Here is a 21,372-nt window from a genome sequence, read left to right as displayed (position 1 = left end):
GTAGTGTAACTTCACAATAACTATGGCATCATCCTGAAGGCATGTCTGAGACTTTTTTAGGGTATTAAATGCATTATCAAAAAAGCTACAGCTTGCTGGACTAGTCTATTGTCATAGTAACTTGGCTCCTGAATAGCCAAGGCCGCATAAATGCTTCAATTCAGGGGGTTAGGTTTACAGCACTTGATACATGTGTTCGAAAACATTTCTCAAAACAGAGGAAATTAAGCTGCATCTCTATAATTAAGAGATATTTGCTTAACTATAACTAGTGAATTTGGGGTCATATCCTAGTCTCCTTTTGTCCACATAACTAATCTACAGTATTTATCATGGTTGGTAGCGTCTTCCCGAAAGAGAGCCAGGATTGTATTATAATAGCGGGGATGTTGCAGATCAATACTGAGCTGCATTGGCGGAAGTGTGTATGAGACACAAGCTTGTCCACATTATTCCTGGCCTAGCCAGAACTATCCGTGTCTGTTTCCCTTAGTACAAAGGCATAGTGAAAATATACTTCATCTTTTAACAAGGACTACCTTAGTTGTGTATATTCATAACAAATCAGAACAATAAAAGCTCTGTGTCTAGGGCAGTGGTTCTCAACTGTGGTCCACCGCTTGTTCAGGGAAAGCCCCTAGCACCCTGGGCCGGTTTGTTTACCTGCCACATCCGCAGGTTTGGCCAATCACAGCTCCCACTGGCTGCGGTTCGCTGTGCCCTGCCAATGGGGGCTGCGGGAAGCGGCACAGGCCGATGGATGTACTAGCCGCCGCTTCCCACAGCCCCCATTGGCCGGGCACAGCAAACCGCGACCAGTGGGAGCCACTATCAGCCGAACCTGCCGATGCGGCAGGTAAACAAATCAGCCCGGCCCGCCAGGGGCTTTCCCTGAACAAGCGGTGGACCACAGTTGAGAACCACTGGTCTAGGGGATGCTGGATTCTCTTGCCTCCTGGACAGCAGCTTGCTAGTCATTTGTTAGAAGCCACCATCCTAAAACCAAATTAAAAAGGGAACACAACTCAATTTTCCATTTAAGGACATTCTGGCTCCTTCTCCCTCTCCCCCCCCCCCCCCCCCCCCCCACCAATGCATGCAACACTTAGAAATCCACACAAGGGGTAAACAAGTGAATTTTTAAAGGTGTCCACTCTAAATGCAAGTGAATTATTTTATAAAGACAAGATAATTTTGTGAATAGAACCCATGCCATTTCCTCCTATGACCTTTAGTAGTTTGAAATCTACTCAAACTCCCTTTGACGATAGCCTGTGAGTAAGACTTCATCTGAGGGGAAAAAACCAAAATGAAAATACTCTAGGTACTCCAGCAGTTAAAAAGTAGTCAGTCAGTGACAGCAGGATCAGACCACATGCCATCAGAATCTGGGAAATCTGAATATAACAGCTAAATTTCCCCTGGTACTTTACTAAAGAAGAAAGGTAGTGTGGTCTAGTCATTAAGGCACAAGACTAGGAGTCTATAATTTTTTAGTTCTAGTCGCAGCTCTGTGCCTTTGTCACCTCTGTGCCTCAATTTCCATATCTGTAAAATGGAAGAACAACTCACTCACAGGTTGTAGTGTGAGGAATAGCAAGTGATTATGAAATGCTTTAAAAAAATGTAATCCCCTCGATGAGTTTTAGAGTATGTCACACCAAGAGGTGTGCACACACACCCACATTGGGAGAGGTTTTTTGGTTTTTTTTAAAAGAGAAAAAACTAGCTTAAGTTGTTTTAGCTTAAGAAGTTTATATTACATTATTTTTAGACTTAAGTTGTTTTTCTTAGGCTAACTGAGAAGCAAGAGGAAGCTGTAGGCACATGCAAGGTAAAATATAGAGCAAAACAAGATGGTGGGGTCACCTCCTTTATAGCTTCCAAAGACAGAAGGCACAGGTTAGAATTCAGACATGATCAGGTATTAATGTAGTGACCTGTCCTCCTCCTAAAGGAGGTAACCCCACCTCTTGTTTTGCTCTATATTTATGTAAAAGTAACTTTAGAAAATCCAAAAAGCATCCACGTGACAACCCACTCACAAAGAAATTTAACCTAGACCTTGATTATTCCTTTTTGCTGTTGTAGTGTGATGGTATCAAAGCTGCTTAGCTTTGCAGTAAAGGCCAAGCTTTCAGTAAATCAAAATCCTTTTATCATCATGCACTGGCATCTGGATGACCCCGCTGGTGTGAAATATTTTTAGCACAGGACTATATTAAGCTTTGAATTGGAATAGATGCCACACATTAGGAAAGCTATGTTTTCATTTTAGACAAAAATCTCTACCCAGCTGCACATAGATTACTGTGCACACAGACTGGATTGCTAGGAACCCTTTCCCCAAAGAAAAGAAAATTACTTATTCATTTTGGTGTTGGCATTGTTGTACAGGACACTTACATATGGGAACATGAAAGCTACTGAAAACCTGGGGTTTGTGTCTAGAACAACTATAACTCTTTCTTTTAAAAAAAACTGGTTAGAAAAATTCAAGGTGAAAAAAGCAAAACAATAAGACATTGCAACATAGATAAATGATAGAATTAGTCAAATCATGAAGTAATTTAGTGATAAATAATTTATTTGATGATGAACCAATTGTTGAATGTTATTCCACCAGTTCTGTTTGGTGGGTAATTTAAATATTTGAGATGAATATAGTCACAGGAAAAAGTTCAATATTCATTAAACTATCTGCAGTTAATAATTTGATATAGGTACTTGTGAAAATTTTACCCAAAGTCCCATTTTTTTTAAGAAGTGTCTTAACCTCTTAGGAGTTTAACTCTCATTAAAAGTCAATGGGACCTAGGCTCTTAAGTCACTTAAGCGCTTGTGAAAATTTTACTACAGACCTAATACACACTTATTTTAAATTTATATATACTCAACCGTTTGCATTTATTACTGATATACTTAGTGATTATTTATATATTCGTGTGTGTGTGTGTACTTATATTTATTTTACACACACATCCCCCCTCTATGTTTAAAAGAGCAGTTTGTTCCACGGCCGAATATTGCACACCTGTCTGGGGAAAAAGGTCACTTACGGACCTTGTCAATATCCAGCTAAATGCAGTTATGAGACTTGTAACTGAAATTCACTCTGCTGCCTTGGCTTCCAATTCTTGCAAACATCTTTCCTTGAGTTATCCAGTGAGAGATGGCTACATTGCCTGAGTATGGGAAAGCACTCACTAGCCAAAAGCTCTCGCTTCATGACAACCTTGTTCACCTGCCTCGCACTTGCCTTAAGACCTGCCAACCATTCTCACAAAACATGTAACAGGGCAGGCTCTGATGTAAAAAGAGCAAACACTCCATAGATGATCCCACCGCCAAACTGCCTGTTTTCTTGCTCTGCCAAAGACGCTGGATGACCATCAATTGTACTAGGATGTTACGTGGAAGATGCACTCACCTGATGCACAAATGGAGAATGAAGGATTCACCATAGTGTGAATGTGGAAACCTCCACACCATAGAACACACTGTGAACGAGTTCCCATCTTTTCATTTCCAGGAGGGATAGCAAAGGTGCACTCTGCATCTCCTGAAGCCCTCAAACTTTCTATTAACTTGTAAATGTTGCTATTTCCATACAAAAGAAGATATGATCACATACTGTGTTTTCCACAGGATCCCTACCTCATTCAGTGCATAGGACAGACAGGGCTCAAGGAACGGATCAGGCTTTTGTAGTCAAGAGACTATTGTCTGTAGGAACCTTGCTTATTTGTTGCAGAATGAGGCAAGGGATTGCAAGAATAAGTCTGGTCTTGTGGTTTAGGCAGTTGAATGCCATACTGCAGAACTGGATTTAATCCCTGACTCTGCCAGAGTACTTGTGCGATGCTGGGCAAGTCACTTAAACCAAACTTTTCACAGGTGACAGCATGTTCCTCGTTTTCTTGGTGACCAATTTGATGCCCTGGGGTCTGTTCTGCCAAAGTTCTCGCACTCACAAGTGCAATAGAGAGCTATAATATACTAAGTTCTCTGAAAAAAATGACTATAGATAAATTTAGAGGGGGTTGGGGAAAACAGAGCATGTGATCCTCCTGGGAAACAGTTTAAAGGACTACAGACAGGGGATTATAAAAGACCTGCATTATATAGCTCTGCAGCAGATGGCTGAGAGTGGGAGGGAGTTCAGTGATGGGACCAGAATCACTGCCTGCTAGGTGATCTACTGAGTTCCTTGGAAGCAGTATTCCCATCATCTTCCTGCCACAGGAGAGATTTCCCCATGACCAGCTCCTCTCCTTGTTAGCTCTCCCATGTTAACCTGCTCTCCCAAACCTCAACCTGCAGACCCTCCTAGGGTTCACACTATTGGAAAAGCAGTAGAAGCCACAGCTTCTGCTCCCAGCTTCACCCTGCCCTTCTGATGACACAGGACAGGGTCCAATTCTGCTCTGACTTAAATCAACAGCAGTTTTGCCATCTACCACTTCAAAAGGAGCAGGAGCAGTCTGATAACATACAACTCCTAGAGGGGGTGACATTTTTACCTCAAAAAAGAGAGGACTCCAACTAGCAGAAGAACAGCACTTTGAGATGCTCGGCTGAAAATGCAATATGCTACACACACTAAGCGCTGAGACTTTACTTAAGCTTCACAAAATCCCTGTGAGATTAATAGCCCAATTCCATCAGGTGCCATAGACTTTAATGGGAATTGCTCAGCAATGTTCAGGATTGGACCCAAAGTGATTCACTGTGTGTCACTGGACAAGTTGACAGAGTTTGGAATAGATAGTCCTGCTCCAAGTGCTCTACTCCAAACCCTTCAGTAAGATAGCTCAACTTATACAGCAAGAACAAAAAGTATTAATTTCATGAGATAGCAGTGAATGCTGAGCTCAAATGGCTTTATATTTGATGACTGAAGAAAATTCCATTGCCCCAAAAAACATTTTGATTGGAACAGAATTACAGTTTAGAAGAGACCAATGCCCAAAAAAATCTTTTATGATGGCGGAGAAGATAAATGGAATTTCAGGGGATAATCTGCCATTAGAGGAAAGAAAACAGAGCTCATACTCAAATGGAAGAATTACAGAAGAGCTCACATACATTTTCCTTAAACCAATTAAACCAATGTTAATGGTAGAGGGAGGACATAGAAAAACTATAGATGTCTGAAACTTAGTTTTAAATTACTATGTCGGATTCTGTACAATCTCTATAGAAAACAATATAGATCCTAATATATACAAGGAAATAAAGTATCCGGCCTTTTCCACAAGGAACCATGAAACAAAAATTATGATCTTTCTTCATGAATGATTCAATGCTTACAATAAATTCAGAAAGACTTTGTTAAAAATAAAGCTATATATAAATCCCAATATCATAGAATCTTTCAATCAAAAGTTCCTGCTCACTAGGGCCTTTTTTGTTTGCATTCTAGCACTAAATTTACAAAAGTAATGCACACAGGGTTTGAGTCACATGACATCCTGCTCCAAATCTAAAATGCAATGCTATGTGAGCAGATGAACTGGTGTAAATTGGGGCATCTCCCACTGAAGTCAAATGAACAATATTACAAAACAGTTCACATGCTAAATCCATACATGAATTAGTCTCTTATTTGTACATTGATAGATGACCCATGATGAGACCATGTTAATGATTTGCCTAGGCGATTGTTCAGAGTAAAGAAAGTTTGTTGGTTTCTCACAATGCAGATCATCAGGAGAACATGAACTTGTTACAACTGAAAGATGTTTCAACAAATTGAGGATAGAATATCATTCAAAGTAGTATCATTTCCAGTTGGATCAGAGGCACCCAGTCTGTATTATTTTAGTTAGCCTCCTTATTTACAAGTCTAATGTGTTTGAAGCTTTCAAGTGAAGGGCAGACAGTTCATAAAATAGAGCAAGCAAGCTTTGATGGGCTTGTCTTACTGAGCTCACTGTGGGACAAAAGGTTTGCAGCAGTTCTACTGAGATAACTCTTCCAGTGCACTAATGAATAAGATGTAAAGTGTACTGTACATGCTACATAACACCACAGTGGCATCGCAGGAGCAAAGAAAGGGATTCTTTCTGCCCCAAATCCACTAAAACAGGCAGTTAGTAGCACCCTCCTTTGCTCTGGTAGACAGCCCTGTATTTGGTGAAGTTGTTTACAAACCACATGACATTCATCTGGGTACAAAGAAAAATCATATACATATGAAGATGTGTAACTAAAACACTAAAGTGATAAAACTCTTTAGAGGGTATTAGCAGGGATTAAGCCCCACTTTAGTAAGTAATGGGACTGAGGAAAGATGGGTGAGTGGTATATTAAAGTTTGTTTATTGTTCTGGCCTAAAATCCTCTTGATATTTAATTTAAGAGGCGTGTAGTGTGTTTTTCTGCCAAGTGGGTATCTTTACTTTCTCAATGAATGATGTATATTTGTGGTCAAACTCATACGTTTTCTCATCTTCAGTGCATCTTTTCAGCTAATAGACTGCTCTGCTGAGCTTGGTATTTTATCATTGTGAAGAAGTGCTGAGGCAGTTTTTTTTTAGGAAACTAACTTGATTCTGTTACTTGCATTTCTGTGCACTGGATTTTACTGTATTTATTGCTCCATTTTGTTGTTTCTGTTTTCCCTACGGCTTGATGCATGATTAAGTTTTATATCTTGTTTCCAGTGGTGAGGTCCTTGGGTTTTATTCTCCAAAAATAGGACGGTGTATTAACCAGATTACAGGTTAGATTCGGCCCCACCTTACCAGCCATGATGTCTCCCTGCAGTAGCGATTGTTAATGCACCTAGTACAAGATAGGTTCACCCACCAGGAAGGGCGGGCTGTTTTTTCACTGTGGCCTTGTCTTGTGAATTCTGCTAGAGGAGCACAGCTTTACAATCAGGCGAAGGCTGGCGAGGGGATGCATTTAATCAGTACCACTGGCTGCACCATCTCCTAAATCAGCCCTATCACTCTAGACAGGCATTGCGCAGTCAAAGACCCTTGCCAGGGTTGCCACCTTTGAAGCTAAGCTATCACTTTCCTTATCTGAATCTGGTTCTACAAGTTTTCAAACCATGATGATGATGATGGCAAACACAACCGGAAAGCTTTAAGACAAAATGCAAATGCTGTATATGGCTTCTTTGGATTTATAAAGCTCCCTCTCATGTGTAGCAGCTTGTCAATATGTGTAGTATGATGTAATGGAGAGTATACAGATATTAAAACTGGCTCAACAACAGCTGAGAACATATGCACACCTGACACAAATGATCGAAGAAAAACTATCAAAACATTCCATTCAGAAACCACATCAGAAACCTGTTGGATTATCTATATACTTTCTTGTGTAAAACAAAGGTCAATATTCACATACATTTCCATAAAAATCCTGAAGAACAAAGTTGTATCTTCCTAAAACGTAATACACCATTCATTTAAAAAAAAATACTATGAAATGCTAAAGGCAAATTTTTCTTTTGATGTAAAAGAAACAACATTCATAATTCTAATCCTAATTCGCTAACAGACTTGGCTCAGCCTAATATTTACTTACATAACTTTATTTGTGAGAGTTCTTGAACACATTAAAAAAAATTACGAAGAGTTGAGCTTTGCTGCTGGGTTTATGAAGTCTACACTTCTGTGGGGGAGAAAAATGAGATTTCACAGCGATATGGTCCAAAATTAGATTTGCAAAGTGACAAAGATAGATCTGTGTCCCTAGATTATCTGAATTTTATACACTGATAAATTAAACTTTGTAAGTGATTATATGTGTCTTCCATCAACATAATTTACTAGATTCATCAAAAGGAGAAGCAGTCATTGTTTTCCCAATTATTTTAAAGCATTTTCCCCCTAAAAAATGAAAAGTAATAAATGTGATTATAATTCATGGAAGTGAGAGATTCAGATATAACTGGTTTAAATTAGACAGAGCGGGAGAATAGACTTTTAAGTCCTCTGCAGGGATGCAAGACAGACACTAATGTAATGACATTTTATGTACAGAAAAGATATTGCTAGGGCAGGAATGGATCTTGCACATCATTGTGGAGAAAAATTCACATTTTGCAGGAGACTCAGGAAAATTTTCCAGAGCAGGTTGATTAAGAATTATGGCAAGTGTTTGCAACTACTCAGGGATTTACAATTTTAGAATAAATCCTTGAGAGATAGATTAGTGAGCAGAAAGCAGGTCAAAGGTGCATGGTAAATTCATTTATCACATGACTTCACAGTTTACCAAATTCGTTTCATCTTCATCTAGGTGGTAACATGAACTTATTAAAATGAATAATTAATCAGAACTAGTCCTTTAAATAGAACACAGTAAAACATTATGTTACAGAACAGAAGAGAAACTTTGCCTCAGCCTAAAGTTTCTACTTGGCTAAGCCAGAAGATAGAATTCTTCTAAAATAAATAAATAAATAAATGTGATTTATTAAAGAGCAATATGTATTGGATCACGATAAACCTGTAGCCTCTCTAGTATGACATTATGGCATACTGAGTTTTATATTTGGTTTGAGTTAGTCAGCCTGTAGACTTCAAGGTCTGATGGAAACAGTTTCAATATTTTTCACATTTCTAGTAACAGCATTTAAAAAATAGACTGTATTATGGTGGTGTTCTCTCTTTAGATCAAATAAGTGGCTGTAATAACAAATACTCCTTATAATATCCTCAGTTCTGTATCTGAGGGCAACTAGAAACGTCGGATAGATTCACAAACAACAATGTAACTGTTACTTTAGTTACAATGAGGAGAAGATTTTTGAGTAGATAAATATAGGGATTGCTAAGTGGCTGCCTACATTTTTCCTCTGCCACAAGTACAAGTTCCTTCGTACACACAAACAGTGACTGAAGTCAGCTAATATAATATTCTTCAAAGGCAATGAATACTCCCCAGTCTACATAGTTTACCAAATATAAAGAATACAACTTCACTTGGGTTCCAAGTTGATTCTGGACAACAGAAGTTCTTTAAAAAAATATCTTTGCACCTTAAATAGAGCTGAGGTAGCACTCTCAAGTAGGATGGATTTACAAATCTCAGTATTCACCACCAAACAGTAGGATTTTGTTTGTCAGGCTGCAATTCAGCAGAGTACTACTATATGCATATTTAATAAAGGTGGTAGAAAAAATGCCAATAGTTTTCCAACAGAAAATGCAGTGTCATTAAAATCTAAAATGTGTTGCAGGAATGTGTCAATTTAGATTAAATCTTTGATGGAAACATTTTGAAAGTAGTCATTTAGACTATCTCCTTTGGATTCATTTAAACTTTTCTATTATTACATTTTTATATATTTAATTTTATTATAATGTTTCAGCATTATCAAAATGAAATTATTAGTTTCAAATTGAAGTTTTTCCATACGGTCAGAATTTTCCGCAGGACAGAAATTCCATTTTCTGACTAGCTCTAGTATTTACTTTAAGCACGTGCATAAGTCACACTGAATTCAAGGTAAGATCTCCTAGTTCATATTAAAACTACAAATTGCCTGATCTTTAATGGATTTTACCTCATGTGTTAAGATGAGTTAAGAACACACCTTTTTTTCCTAGTGAAGACAAAGCCACACAAAGCTTTTAGTCATACTGAATTACCTTTCATTTCCCAGTAGCTTCATCAGCTTTAGGCTACCAAAACCCAGGCTTCCAGTAGCGTATGCTATGGGAAACAGCATGTGTGTATCTTTCAGTAGGATATCCCTCAACATTACACACAGATTTGTCATTTAGGAATTCAACCTATAATGCATCCATCCCGATATGCCAAGATTCTAATACACCTAATTCTCTAGGTGGTCAGTCAGAAAAATCTGCAGGTATTCTAGAGATAGGACTGAAGGAAACAAAAATCTACTGTATAATTAGAAATCTTATGTTAATCTGCAGTTGCGTGAGCATTCTCATACTGGTTGGTTGAATAACATTGCAGTCTTCTGGTCTCCTATGAACCTGCTTGATTCCAGTAACCACAAGCAATCACAGAGTTTGTGTCTTATCTACATGATGATGAAGCAAATGGTAATTTTTTGCTTGTCTGTCAATGTACTGAGAAAAAAAAGACTACACAATAACGGACAGTTTTGATAACTGTAATACAGCAGATGAACTCTAAAGTAGAGTTAAGGATTGAAGATTATACCACTATCTGTGGCAAACCATTCTGTCATTTTTAGGCTGCATTCTAAATTCAGAAAGATAGGCCATGACTTTATGAAAAAAAGAAATATTGTATGAAGTGCATCTCCTGTGAATAGACTGGCAAAGGTTTTTCCAGAATGATTAGTGAATTCAGGTAACCTGAGAAATTAGAACTGGGCCTGGTCTTCAGAGGAAGGATCCTCAACACTTTCTGAAAATCAGGCCCCTTTAAAGTGATATTGGGCTTCCAAAAATTAAGGTACCCAAAATCATGAGTCACATTAGAACACCTTGACTAGTATGTTTATTTCCGTAGGAAGGGGCTTTTAAAAACAACATGCTGAATGAAATCAAATTTAAAATAAAACAAACCAAAAAAAAAAACCCCACACCACAATAACTTTTACTTGATTTTAGATTTGTAGACATACATAAAAATCACATCACAATCATCACCAGCCTCCCCAGAAACAGACACAAAGTGGCTGCTTAAGACAGGACAGTGAAACAGGAAGTGTCTTAATGAAAACAAATTGTCATAGTACAAAGAAAGAAAGTTTATTTGAATGCCCAGTATTGAAACTCAATATAGAAGACTACTCACTCTACACTTTCCACAGTATGCATCCGATGAAGTGAGCTGTAGCTCACGAAAGCTTATGCTCAAATAAATTGGTTAGTCTCTAAGGTGCCACAAGTACTACTTTTCTTTCTGTACAGAGAGCGTGGGTGTAACTAATTGTATAGCAGGTCAAGATAGTCCAGTTAGTACTGGGTACTCTTTAGATCAGTTTATTTTGAATAATAAATAACATCTACCAACCTTTCGCTAGTTCTTTCCTTAGTTTCAAGACAGCATCAAGGTCACAGTCAGTAGTAGCATATGCATGAGGCACAGTAGTTTTAGATTCTGTTAATCTCTTAGCAATAACTCTTCGGATGTTGCTGGCAGGGACTTCTGTGAATGTACCCTGAAAGCAAATATTTTGCATATTAAATACAGGGAGAGAACACCCACACTCCTCTGCTGAAACAAGAGTAGGGCAGTAATGCTTTTCAGTTGGTAGCTTTTGTTCACTTACAACAAACCTCAACTTTAAAAAAGCATTAACATGTAGCTAGTATTAACATGCCTAAGATTAAATTTAAATAATTTGAATTTTCTATTCTTGCTGAAAGATAGCAGAAAGAAAAATCCTATTCAGACCAGCAAAACAGGTTATACAGAACCAAGGAAATTAATGCAGTACAGTATTTGTTTTATCTTACTCCATAAAGCTGAAGTGTAAGAAAATGAAGGCTGAAAAAAAAATCTGAATATTTGCTCCATTGCACCACGCCTGCCAGGTTTAAATCTGGATAAACACAGAGATTCTAGGCACAGTACTATAACATGTTATACAAGTACTTGATCTTCAGCACATAAAGGAAATCAAGATGGAAATCATAAAGGAAATCATACAGACAGTACTGACAAGTAACAATCTTCTTTAAAGAAAATTCCACAGTCATATACATTTCGGGTAAAAAGTGTACCCAATTTCTATTATTCTGCCCATATTTCTTATCACTGATAAGGAACAAGATAACTTCAGTTTACAGAGTACAATGAATCCTACTGATCTAGCAAATTACTCCACAAGTATCAGCCCTGGTTCTCGGCTGGTGAAATCAGCATTGCTGTATTACACCAGCTTAGGGCCTGCAGAGTACAGTTATGCTAAACCTTTATTTTAGAAGAGAACTGTTAGTAGAAGCTCTGTTGAGCTATAGATTTATCAGCCCCTTCAGTGGTTGCTTAAGACAGGTTTCACTGTACATCCGTCTCCTTTGTCATCAACCTGCCTTTCCTGCCCAATTCATTCAGTCATGTCGCAATTCAGCATTCACAACCTTTTCATGAAAGGGAACTATATTGCAAGCAATTCCTTGTAATGCCAATGAAAATATCAAGCAGGAAAAACCGGTGGATTTCACAAGAAATACTCTCTGAAATTATACAGCATATACACTGTGTGTTGAATACAAATCACAGTGTGTTCTGATATAGCTGCAGGCAAAGCACTTTTTTATCATGACAGAAAAAAATATCTAGACCTGAAATTTTATTACTTTTTTTAACCTTACCAAAAAAAAAAAAAAAATCTACATTATTTACTATGGTTCATCACAGAATACCAACCATTCTATGACAGGTTTCAGAGTAGTAGCCATGTTAGTCTGTATTCGCAAAAAGAAAAGGAATACTTGTGGCACCTTAGAGACTAACCAATTTATTTGAGCATAAGCTGATATATGCATTTCCACTGCATGCATCCGATGAAGTGAGCTGTAGCTCACGAAAGCTTATGCTCAAATAAATTGGTTAGTCTCTAAGGTGCCACAAGTACTCCTTTTCTTTTTGCAAACATTCTATAACTCTTATAAATTGTTAACAGGTACCAGACCTGAACCTGCAGCTGTACTTCAAAGTTGGTTCTAGAACCAGAATGGTCCAATTTCACAGATCCGATCTGGAAGCATTCCGGCATGGTGGAATTCTCCCCAAAATAATGGATCTTTCAATATTTCTGCCATTTAGGGTCCAACTATTCAGAGAAAGGCTCACAAGGTTTTGACATTTTATAAACACAAACAATCCTTACTCAGCCCCAATCCTCTAACCAAGAGGTGGGCAAACTATGGCTTGCGGGCCACATCCGGCCTGCAGGACCGTCCTGCCCGGCCCTTGAGCTCCTGGCTGGGGAGGCTAGCCTCTAGCCCCCCCTGCATCCATGCCACTGCACGGGCAGCGCAGCTGGCTCTGGTAGGGAGGCGGGACTGCAAGCTCCTGCTGCTCTGAGCTTCATGATAAGGGGGGCGGGGGGAGCGGGAGGGTTGGATAAGGGGCAGGGGGTCCTGGGGGGCAGTTTGGGGACAGGGAGCGGTTGGCCAAAAAGTTTGCCACCCCTGCTCTAACCCTTGCCTAATCCAACTCCATGCTTCTTACCTATATTTATTTTTAATCCATGATTATAGATTTTTGCACTCACATGCCTCTTATTATTCAGAGATTTCAACGTGCTATACATATAATCAGATGTGTGTAATGTTTTACTGTACGGGTAAGGGAAAACTTAGCCATTGTGGCCTTATGTAGTCTGGGGGGGAAAAAACTCGGGGGAGGAGGTTCCCCAATTGGGTTAGCTCAACTGAGGTAAAAATGAAGATCAACTTTGATCAAAAAGACCACTTTAGCACAACTTAAATGCCCAGTTAGCATCAATTTAATGTCTTCAGCAGGTCAAGATATAGCCACGTCATGCTAAATGTGTTAAACTGTGTTTGCACTGATGTTAAGTGAGGTTTTCAGTCCAGTTAAAGTAGCTTAATTGAACTAATTTAGTTGGGGGGTGGGGGGGAAGAACTTTTTTCTAAGTGTAGATAAGGACAGAGCAGTTAAGTGACATGCCTGTGGTCACAGCAAGTCAGTTGCAGAGTTGGGGAATAAAACCCATGAGTTCTGAATCCCAGGCCCCGTCTCCAATCGCTAGATAACACTGACTAAAATGAAGTTCAGCATATTTGTCATGATTATTATTATTTATTTAAAATGAAAAGATGTGGCATTATTTAGTTGTAACTGAATGCAAGTTGCTGCTTTAACAGAATTATTACCTGTGCTGCAGGCTGACCTGGTATGGAAATTGGTGGAACTGCAGGCCGTGGATAAACAGAGGACACAGTTGTTGCTTGTGGAGCCAAAGGCACTACAGTAGGCTGAGTAGGAGCTGGAGAAACCATAGGTCCTGATTCCGCAGCTTTGCTCTTCTGTTTCTGCTGCAGAAGATTGAGTGCATCCCTGTTGATTAAACAGTAATATGAAAAATACTTAGAAAGAACAAAGCATAACAACAGACAAAAAAAGAAATACTACAATTTCAAGAGTCAACTCTAATGAGCAGCTTCTGGCTATTAAAATTCTGGATATTAAACTAAAAGTTAAAAGGCAATTTTTTTTAATCAATAATAATTTGCAAAAAGAAAACTCCTAGGAGCATGAAGAAACACCATAAATATTTATAGATTATTCATCCGTGCCATGTTAGGATTTAAATCTGCAGCAGCACAGGGCAGTTGAGAAACAGGAGTATGTTTATCATCATTAAAAGACAACAGTGGCTAAACTATACTGTGCATTGTACTGTCAATTCTTAAAATGAAGGTGTTACGGGAACAGATGAGATGTGCATTCAGACTATATTTGGGACACAGCAAATAAAACATAACATTTATATGTTAAAATAAATGATCACATATACATAACTGCATTACTTCTAAACATTGAAAAATAGACCAGTTATAAATAATGCTAAGATTATGTCATAGAGGACGTGGAATCAGTGACTTCCAGAGACCTCCGTGACATTTTACACTGAAGCCCTGGGACGGTGAGGCTGGAGCAGTCAGCCAACACAGGCCCCCATAGCTCTCACCCGCTGCAGGCTCAATAGTTAAGTTTATTTATTTATTTTCAAATGTAATACCCCACTGCTGAGACATTAATGAAAAATAATAGCTACTATTTTTATATGTTCTAGCAAATATGTACTGTTGTTTGCTGGCTAGCTCTGACACTATTTCAACAGTTGTGTCAACATCCTTAATGACCGCCCTGCACCTTTAAGCAAGCGGATGTTTGGCTAGCAGGCCATGGTACAAACAAGACACAGAACGGGTAAGTAATTTGCCTAAGGATAAAACAATGAGTTAATGTCAAAACTAGAACTCTGGAATACCTTGCTCCCAGCCCTATGTTTGGTCTACTAGACCATACAGCTCTTTGATTAGGAAATAATAAAGTTTCACATCTCTTTACTCTGATATAAGTGTGTATTTGTGAAAATATGCTTTAAAAACAAAAGTGTGAAGAGCTTCCCCTGTGAGTGAAGGGAACAGTGCTTTATGGCTGGGGTGGGGGAAGAGATGAAAACTGCTGCAAAAGGGGCATCCCCTGGGAATGCAGGCTTTGAAAAGGGGCAGCATGGTGCCTTGAGCCTTCCTTTTTACATGAACCAAGGTTGAAGCAACTCATTATTTAAGTGTAGGGCGGATGTCAAGTGTAGGTACTCCACAGGAAAAGTATACAGTGATCGGATAAATGGCTTGGAAAAGGACTTAAAAAGAGAAGTTCATGAAAGGAACGAATGGAGGGCAGTTGGGGATTCCTATGGTTGGTATGGCAGGGAGCCAACCCCCCATTCTTATAGCTCACATTAACCCTCCTATGGGACGGGGGGGGTGGGGAGGAGGGATTAAGGTCCCAGCAATGGATTTGTTGGCGGGACCTGGAGGGGAAAAGAGAGGTAGCAGGTAAAAGCCTCCCCCCCCAACCCCCCCGAGTAATTATGGAATAAACATGGGGTTATCTACACTGTCTACTGTTATCTGCCAGGTCGTCACAGACGTCTAATAATAAAGTTGTGGCCTGATTAAACCCATGTCAAATGTCTTCAGTCTTTCTTTCGACATACCCTGTCAATAACACAGGTGCACAAAGATGCTTTGATACAAATATCATTTGCTGAAGTACCTAAGCATAATATGGTGAGCTAAGGATGCAGTTTCACCCTTAAGAAAGAAAGAATTTACTTACTTTTGCAAATTAAAGTCATACTTGAATTTCTTTTAAAATCAAACACTTATTTAATATAGATCCTCTACTAGATGAAAAACTTTTACTGAATAAAATGATTTTTAAAGAAAAAACTAGACATTTTAGCTGAGAAAATCGTCACAAAGAAGACACAAAAAGACAACAGGAAATTATTTCTGCTTTTTAACATGGCAGTAATAAGTATTTAATTAAAACCATCCGGTTATTGTTGTTTGATTGATTTCTTTAGATTTTAAGTGTACAAAAATATAAAACTATTAGGAAAACAGATCTTTATTTTTAAATTAGAAGATTCATTTAGAAGTCTTTAAATCCTGTAAGTGCAGCACATTAAATTTCTTATTACAGAATCTGTGCAATTCAACTGATTAATAAAAAGACACAGTAGAACACCAATTTAGTAATGCCACAGGGTACAAACAAAACATTCTTAAGACAGGGGCCTGCAAATAAAGCTGGCCGGGGACACAAGGCCTCTCATATCAAACTACTATAATATTTTAAAAAAATAAGGTTGGCAGCAACACTGCTTTTCTAAAACCCATTAACACAGCACAGAGGGGAAGCAAATCTTACGACAGGTAAACCTATTGTCAAAACAGCAAACATTCATTGGTAAGCACACATTTTCCTTACCACCACATGTATTAGAGTAATTGAATATTCCTTGTCAAAATTGTTACGACATGGAGTCTGCACAGACTGGCAACTCAGAGTTACACTTCACTACACCACTATAATAAGATGGCCCAGATACTTAGAAACCTTTCAGCGTCTCCATGTGAAGTACTAATTTAGCAGAAGCTCAGATTTAGGAAGTTTTCTGCATAATTCGGACACCTTTTTTCTCAAATGCAGCTGCCTACTTGTATAGTTTACAGTTTAAGTAGACAAGCTGAAATAGAATATCCTAAACAACCGTATTTAGAAGGCCCAATTCTGCAAACCTGAATAAATGAACAAAACCTTGCAGTACATGGTGCCCATTGGGGAGTACGCTGGCATCCCTGGTGGTGGTTATAAAGTACTGTGCTGTTCCTCAGCCACCTCAGTTTCCTTCTGCTGAACGTCAGAGTACAAGGATGGATAGAAAACTCAGGCTGTCTACACTTAAATCGCTACAATGGCACCGCTGCAGCTGCACCACTCTAGCACTTCAGCATAGCCACTCACTACAGCCATGGGAAGGGTTCTCCTGTTGCTATAGTTAATCCACCTCCCTGAAAGGTGGTAGCTAGGTTGACAGAATAATTCTTCCATCAACCTAGTGCTGTCTACAGGGGGAGGAGGTGAGGTACGTTTAACTATGTCGCTCAGGTGTGTGGATTTTTCGATGTAACTTTTTAGTGTAGACCTGGCCCCAGAAAGAGAGAAAGATGGTCAAAGAACGTTAATATACTGAAAGAGATACCCTGCAAAGAGTGACGCTTTCTGTGCTTCATATTTTATAAAAATAACCTACAAAAACTGTAGTTCTTCAACACGTTGTAATCAGGGTGGATCTCACTGTAAGTATGTGCCTCATGCATACAAGATCAGAATCTTTTGCACAGCCACCTGGCTCCTGTGCTAGTCATCCTTTCAACATGAAGAACATCTCTCAGGAGACGCAGATAAATGCAGATGTATCTCAGGATCTTGCCAGGCTCAGTCATGATGCTAGTGTCAGTATCAGGTTTCTTTTTCTGCCCATAAGCCATTCCATTCCTGTCCTTGGAGAAGTGGGGTTTTATGTACTCTTTCTAGGACTTCCCCTTATGCTTGGGGTTATGCTTGATTTGGAGTTATGCTCCATTTGGCTCTGTGTTTTGGTGCTGACCTTCTGCAGAGGCGCTGACTTTATTGCCCGAGATGCCAGCACCAAGGCTGTTGGTGTTGTGGGTTTCATGGACGTTGAGATTGTCAACACAGAAATCTCCACGGCCGACTCTGTCAGCACCAGCATCACCTTTTCATGTCCCCCCATCCTCCACTGAGCCCAGGGTATGGTGTGTGTTTGAGAGCGCACTGGCCATTGGTCTCATTCTGTCACCTTTGGTTCCAAAGTGACCCACATGGATTTCTCTAGCAGATGTAACTTGAACCCAGCAGCACTGGATTTGTGGGTAAACGAAGAGAAGGATTTGTATACAGAGCATCATCAGGGATGTGGCTCTCCCCTCAGCTGAAGAGGCAACAAATATGTCCATCTTTGATAGAAATCAGTCAATCACAAGACCAATGTGGTTTGAACCATGACATTTCAGAGTCCACCATGAAGCATGATGGTTGATGCAAAGTACTTCACCCTGCTGTACAGGTGTGAGGGGAAGGTGCATGTCATGAACAGTTTTCTCTCTCTTTTTTCTCCAGAACATCTAAGTCAAGGAAAGTGGAAGTTTTAAGGTAAGTTTTCTTCACAGACTGTAGCCGGGGGAAAGAAAAAAGTTAAATCTCTAAGGAGAGTAGTGGGTTGAACGGTCACTACATTCGGTCTCAAGCAGCAAGAGGAAGGGCCACAACTGCTCCACTCTTTATGGCTTCGTGCCCTCATACAGGTGTACAAGGCAGCACAAGGTGCATGTGCAGCCCCAATGGACAATGCTATTCAAAAGGTGCAGTCTTGGACACACGAGGTGCATGTGCAACTGCCATGGGATCCACACTGACACACACTTGAAGAATACCTAGTCTCTCTGGCTTTTGTTTACTTTGATGACATGGTTTTTATTTCATCCTTAAAACCAGAAATCCCACCTGCAATTTGGCCTGAAAAAAACCCAACAAGAGATAAAAGCTAGGTTATACTTTTAAAGAACAACCTTGGGTACAGAGCAACACAGAGCTTTCCAGCATAAACAGTGAGGGTCTAGTCCAGTGCAAATTGAAGTCAGTTGGGGTCCTTCTATTGATTTCAGTGGGCTTTGGATTTAGACCCTGATTGTGTAGGCTGTGCACTCTTTAGTCTGATGCAACCTGTTCCATGGAGTGTTGCTCTGTTGAGTCTGAGCTGGGTCACCACCTCTTCTCCAATCCATTTGGGCACAGAAGGGGAACAACTTCTGAATTGCCCTGACAAAAGGCAACTGTAATTGGCCATTGTGTGTAATTACTTTTTGTCTCCCCTTCCCTAAAATCTCTCCCTAAATCAAGGAGTCAGTTTAAGAGTCCAGAAAGTATAAGAGTTCCTTGATTGTGTTTTCCAGTGTGATGTACTCACTGATCATTTACTGCCATATCGTCTCTGCTAAGCAAACCAACAACCACCTATCAGCATAAACCTAACATTGTACCACTTACAGAGTTGCATGTTGATAGTTATGGTGAAAAACAACAAAAGCAGTTAATTATTTGACTTTTCACATTTGGAGCAAGCTCTTTTTAAATCCAATATAATAAAGCCATTAAACTTTTACATCGTAATCTAATAAACGCAAATTACCATGTACAGAACGAGCAGTCAGCTATTTAAAAAAATCTAACTAGAAAGATTGTAATGGATGTTGCATTCTCAATAGACATTTTATTCACACAGATACAGAGATTGAGGCTGAAGTAGTTTTTCCATTATACACTCTGATTTTCATGCTATAAAATATTACTGAAAACCATTCTATACAGCACCTGATGTCTGTGTTTTGCCAGACTTTTGATACATTTACAGCACTGCGTAAATGCTTAATAAATAAATAAGTAAATAATAATAGGCTGAAACATGCATATTGTGTTTAATGTACTAAAAATTACTTTAGTGTTTATCTTCCTTTAGAAGCCACAACCTCGATAAAATTAAATTGGTTCCCTGTGGCTTGCATGGAAAATGTGCGACTACTGATCAAGGACAGCTTGTCAATTAAGTTATACATTGGGTATTGCTATTTAGTAAAAATTAAAAATTGTGACAGAATTTTAAAATGACTTGCATCCTGAGATTTATACTGAAATGCAAATTTTAAGGATAAAAAAGTTACAAATACTTTGCACTTGTATGGTGTCTTAACATAGGCCTCAAAGCATTTTTACAATGCAAACAATAATTAATCTACATAGAACTGTAAATAAAGTCCTCACTTTATAGATTGAAAAACTGCTACACAGAGACACAAAGTGAGAGCAAATGAAAATTGAAACCAGCACTCCATACAAAGGAAACACTACCATGTGGGTTCAGTCCCTGCTTAAGGGAATATTTATTTCCAGTTTTTATGTTGTTCACAATATCCAGAGGGAGAGTGTCTTCTGTACTTTTACTGGACATATCAGATATTAAACTGATAAGAACAGGTACGACACATGATATTAGAGGTAACAGTCTCTTCCAATGCCACTGCAGAGGAAGGGTATCTGGGGTGCATTTTGAAAGGGGTGAGGAGAGGAAGCCATAGTCAAAATGAGAAGGCTTAATACTGCTGTAAGGCTACTTCTGTGCTAACAGCAGGTAGAGCTTCTAACTTGAAATTGTTACAATTATAGTCCCAGCTTTAAGACAAAAAATACACTAAGATGCCTAAATGTGTTTGACAAAAAGCTAGAGAGAAAGATCTTTAGCACATTAATATGCAACTGCAAGGCAGAACCTCATAGCACACAAACGTTAGTGCGTTAGCTAGTTCAGAAATTATATCATATAATTTTTTGTGCTGAAAGTTATATACGTCTTACTGCCATTTTCAGATTCCACTAGAAACAAGCTGTAGATAAATTACTAACGCAAAATATGTTCAAAGAACTAAGGTCAAGCGTTAAATGGTTTAATCTGCTAGGCTTTCTTCTCTAACCACAAGAGCTCAAGAACTGATGGACCATATCTCACATGTTTGGAATTATCAAGCTAGTCTAAATTTGACAGCTATTTATCTCACTAAACCACCATGTAATCTGTCACATTCAGAGAGCTCTCAGGATTGGAGCAGTATGGATGTGGCATGTGAGGACCGATGCACTGGCACAGCTACATGGAGAAATGTATACAATAACTAACCCGCAACTAGGCGGAGTATTAGCAGGTCCCAGAAGACAAGGGGATGAAAAAGGTGAACAAGTTACAATGTGCAGAAATTAGAGAAAATGCAGGCAAACACTGTCCACAGTATTAATTTCTTTAACTCATTTTTTAAAAAGAAATACTATAAATTAAGAACTGCAAACTAGCCATTAAGAACTGAAGTGGATGATGCATTTGCTAAACAGATTAACACAAAGACAATTGAAATATGGAGCCATATCTTCTTTTCCTCCTTTTTTGCACCATTTAAAAAAGGGTAGAGTGAGGGGAAGAAATCTCATTTAAATGTAATATTTGTGTTAATTTTATGAGCACCATGAATTTACAGGGCAGGCATGTGACTTTGGCCCTTCCAAAAGGCAATATGCTTTGTATCCTATACTGTCTTCTATTATCATCCAGTCTTTTTTCTTTAGAGCTTCCTCTACATTTACTTGATATTTTCAGTGTCTGTACAACTGAATTATGTCTTCATTTTCACAAGTGCCATGCCTTTCTATTTGTTGCACGAGGCAATTACTCATCCAGGAAGCTTTTACTAGCCAGCTTTCCAAACAATCTATATTCTTCCTT

General features: G+C 38.9%; 1 protein-coding gene across 4 annotated transcripts in view; it reads right to left on the bottom strand.

Annotated features, from left to right (window-relative positions):
• Window positions 1–21,372, bottom strand: part of PDHX (pyruvate dehydrogenase complex component X) — a 100,206-nt gene that overhangs the window by 24,876 nt on the left and 53,958 nt on the right. For all 4 annotated transcript variants that reach the window (XM_048855646.2, XM_048855647.2, XM_048855648.2 and 1 more), the window contains exons 6-7: window positions 13,817–14,000; window positions 10,983–11,130 (exon numbers count right to left, since the gene is read on the bottom strand). In XM_048855646.2, coding sequence (XP_048711603.1) covers window positions 10,983–11,130; window positions 13,817–14,000 — 332 coding nt within the window. The remainder of the gene's footprint in view (window positions 1–10,982; window positions 11,131–13,816; window positions 14,001–21,372) is intronic.

Source organism: Caretta caretta, chromosome 6, assembly GCF_965140235.1.
Source record: "Caretta caretta isolate rCarCar2 chromosome 6, rCarCar1.hap1, whole genome shotgun sequence".
Taxonomy (NCBI): Eukaryota; Metazoa; Chordata; order Testudines; family Cheloniidae; genus Caretta; species Caretta caretta.
The sequence above is the reverse complement of the archived record's forward strand: the minus strand, read 5'-3'. Positions and strand labels throughout refer to the sequence as shown.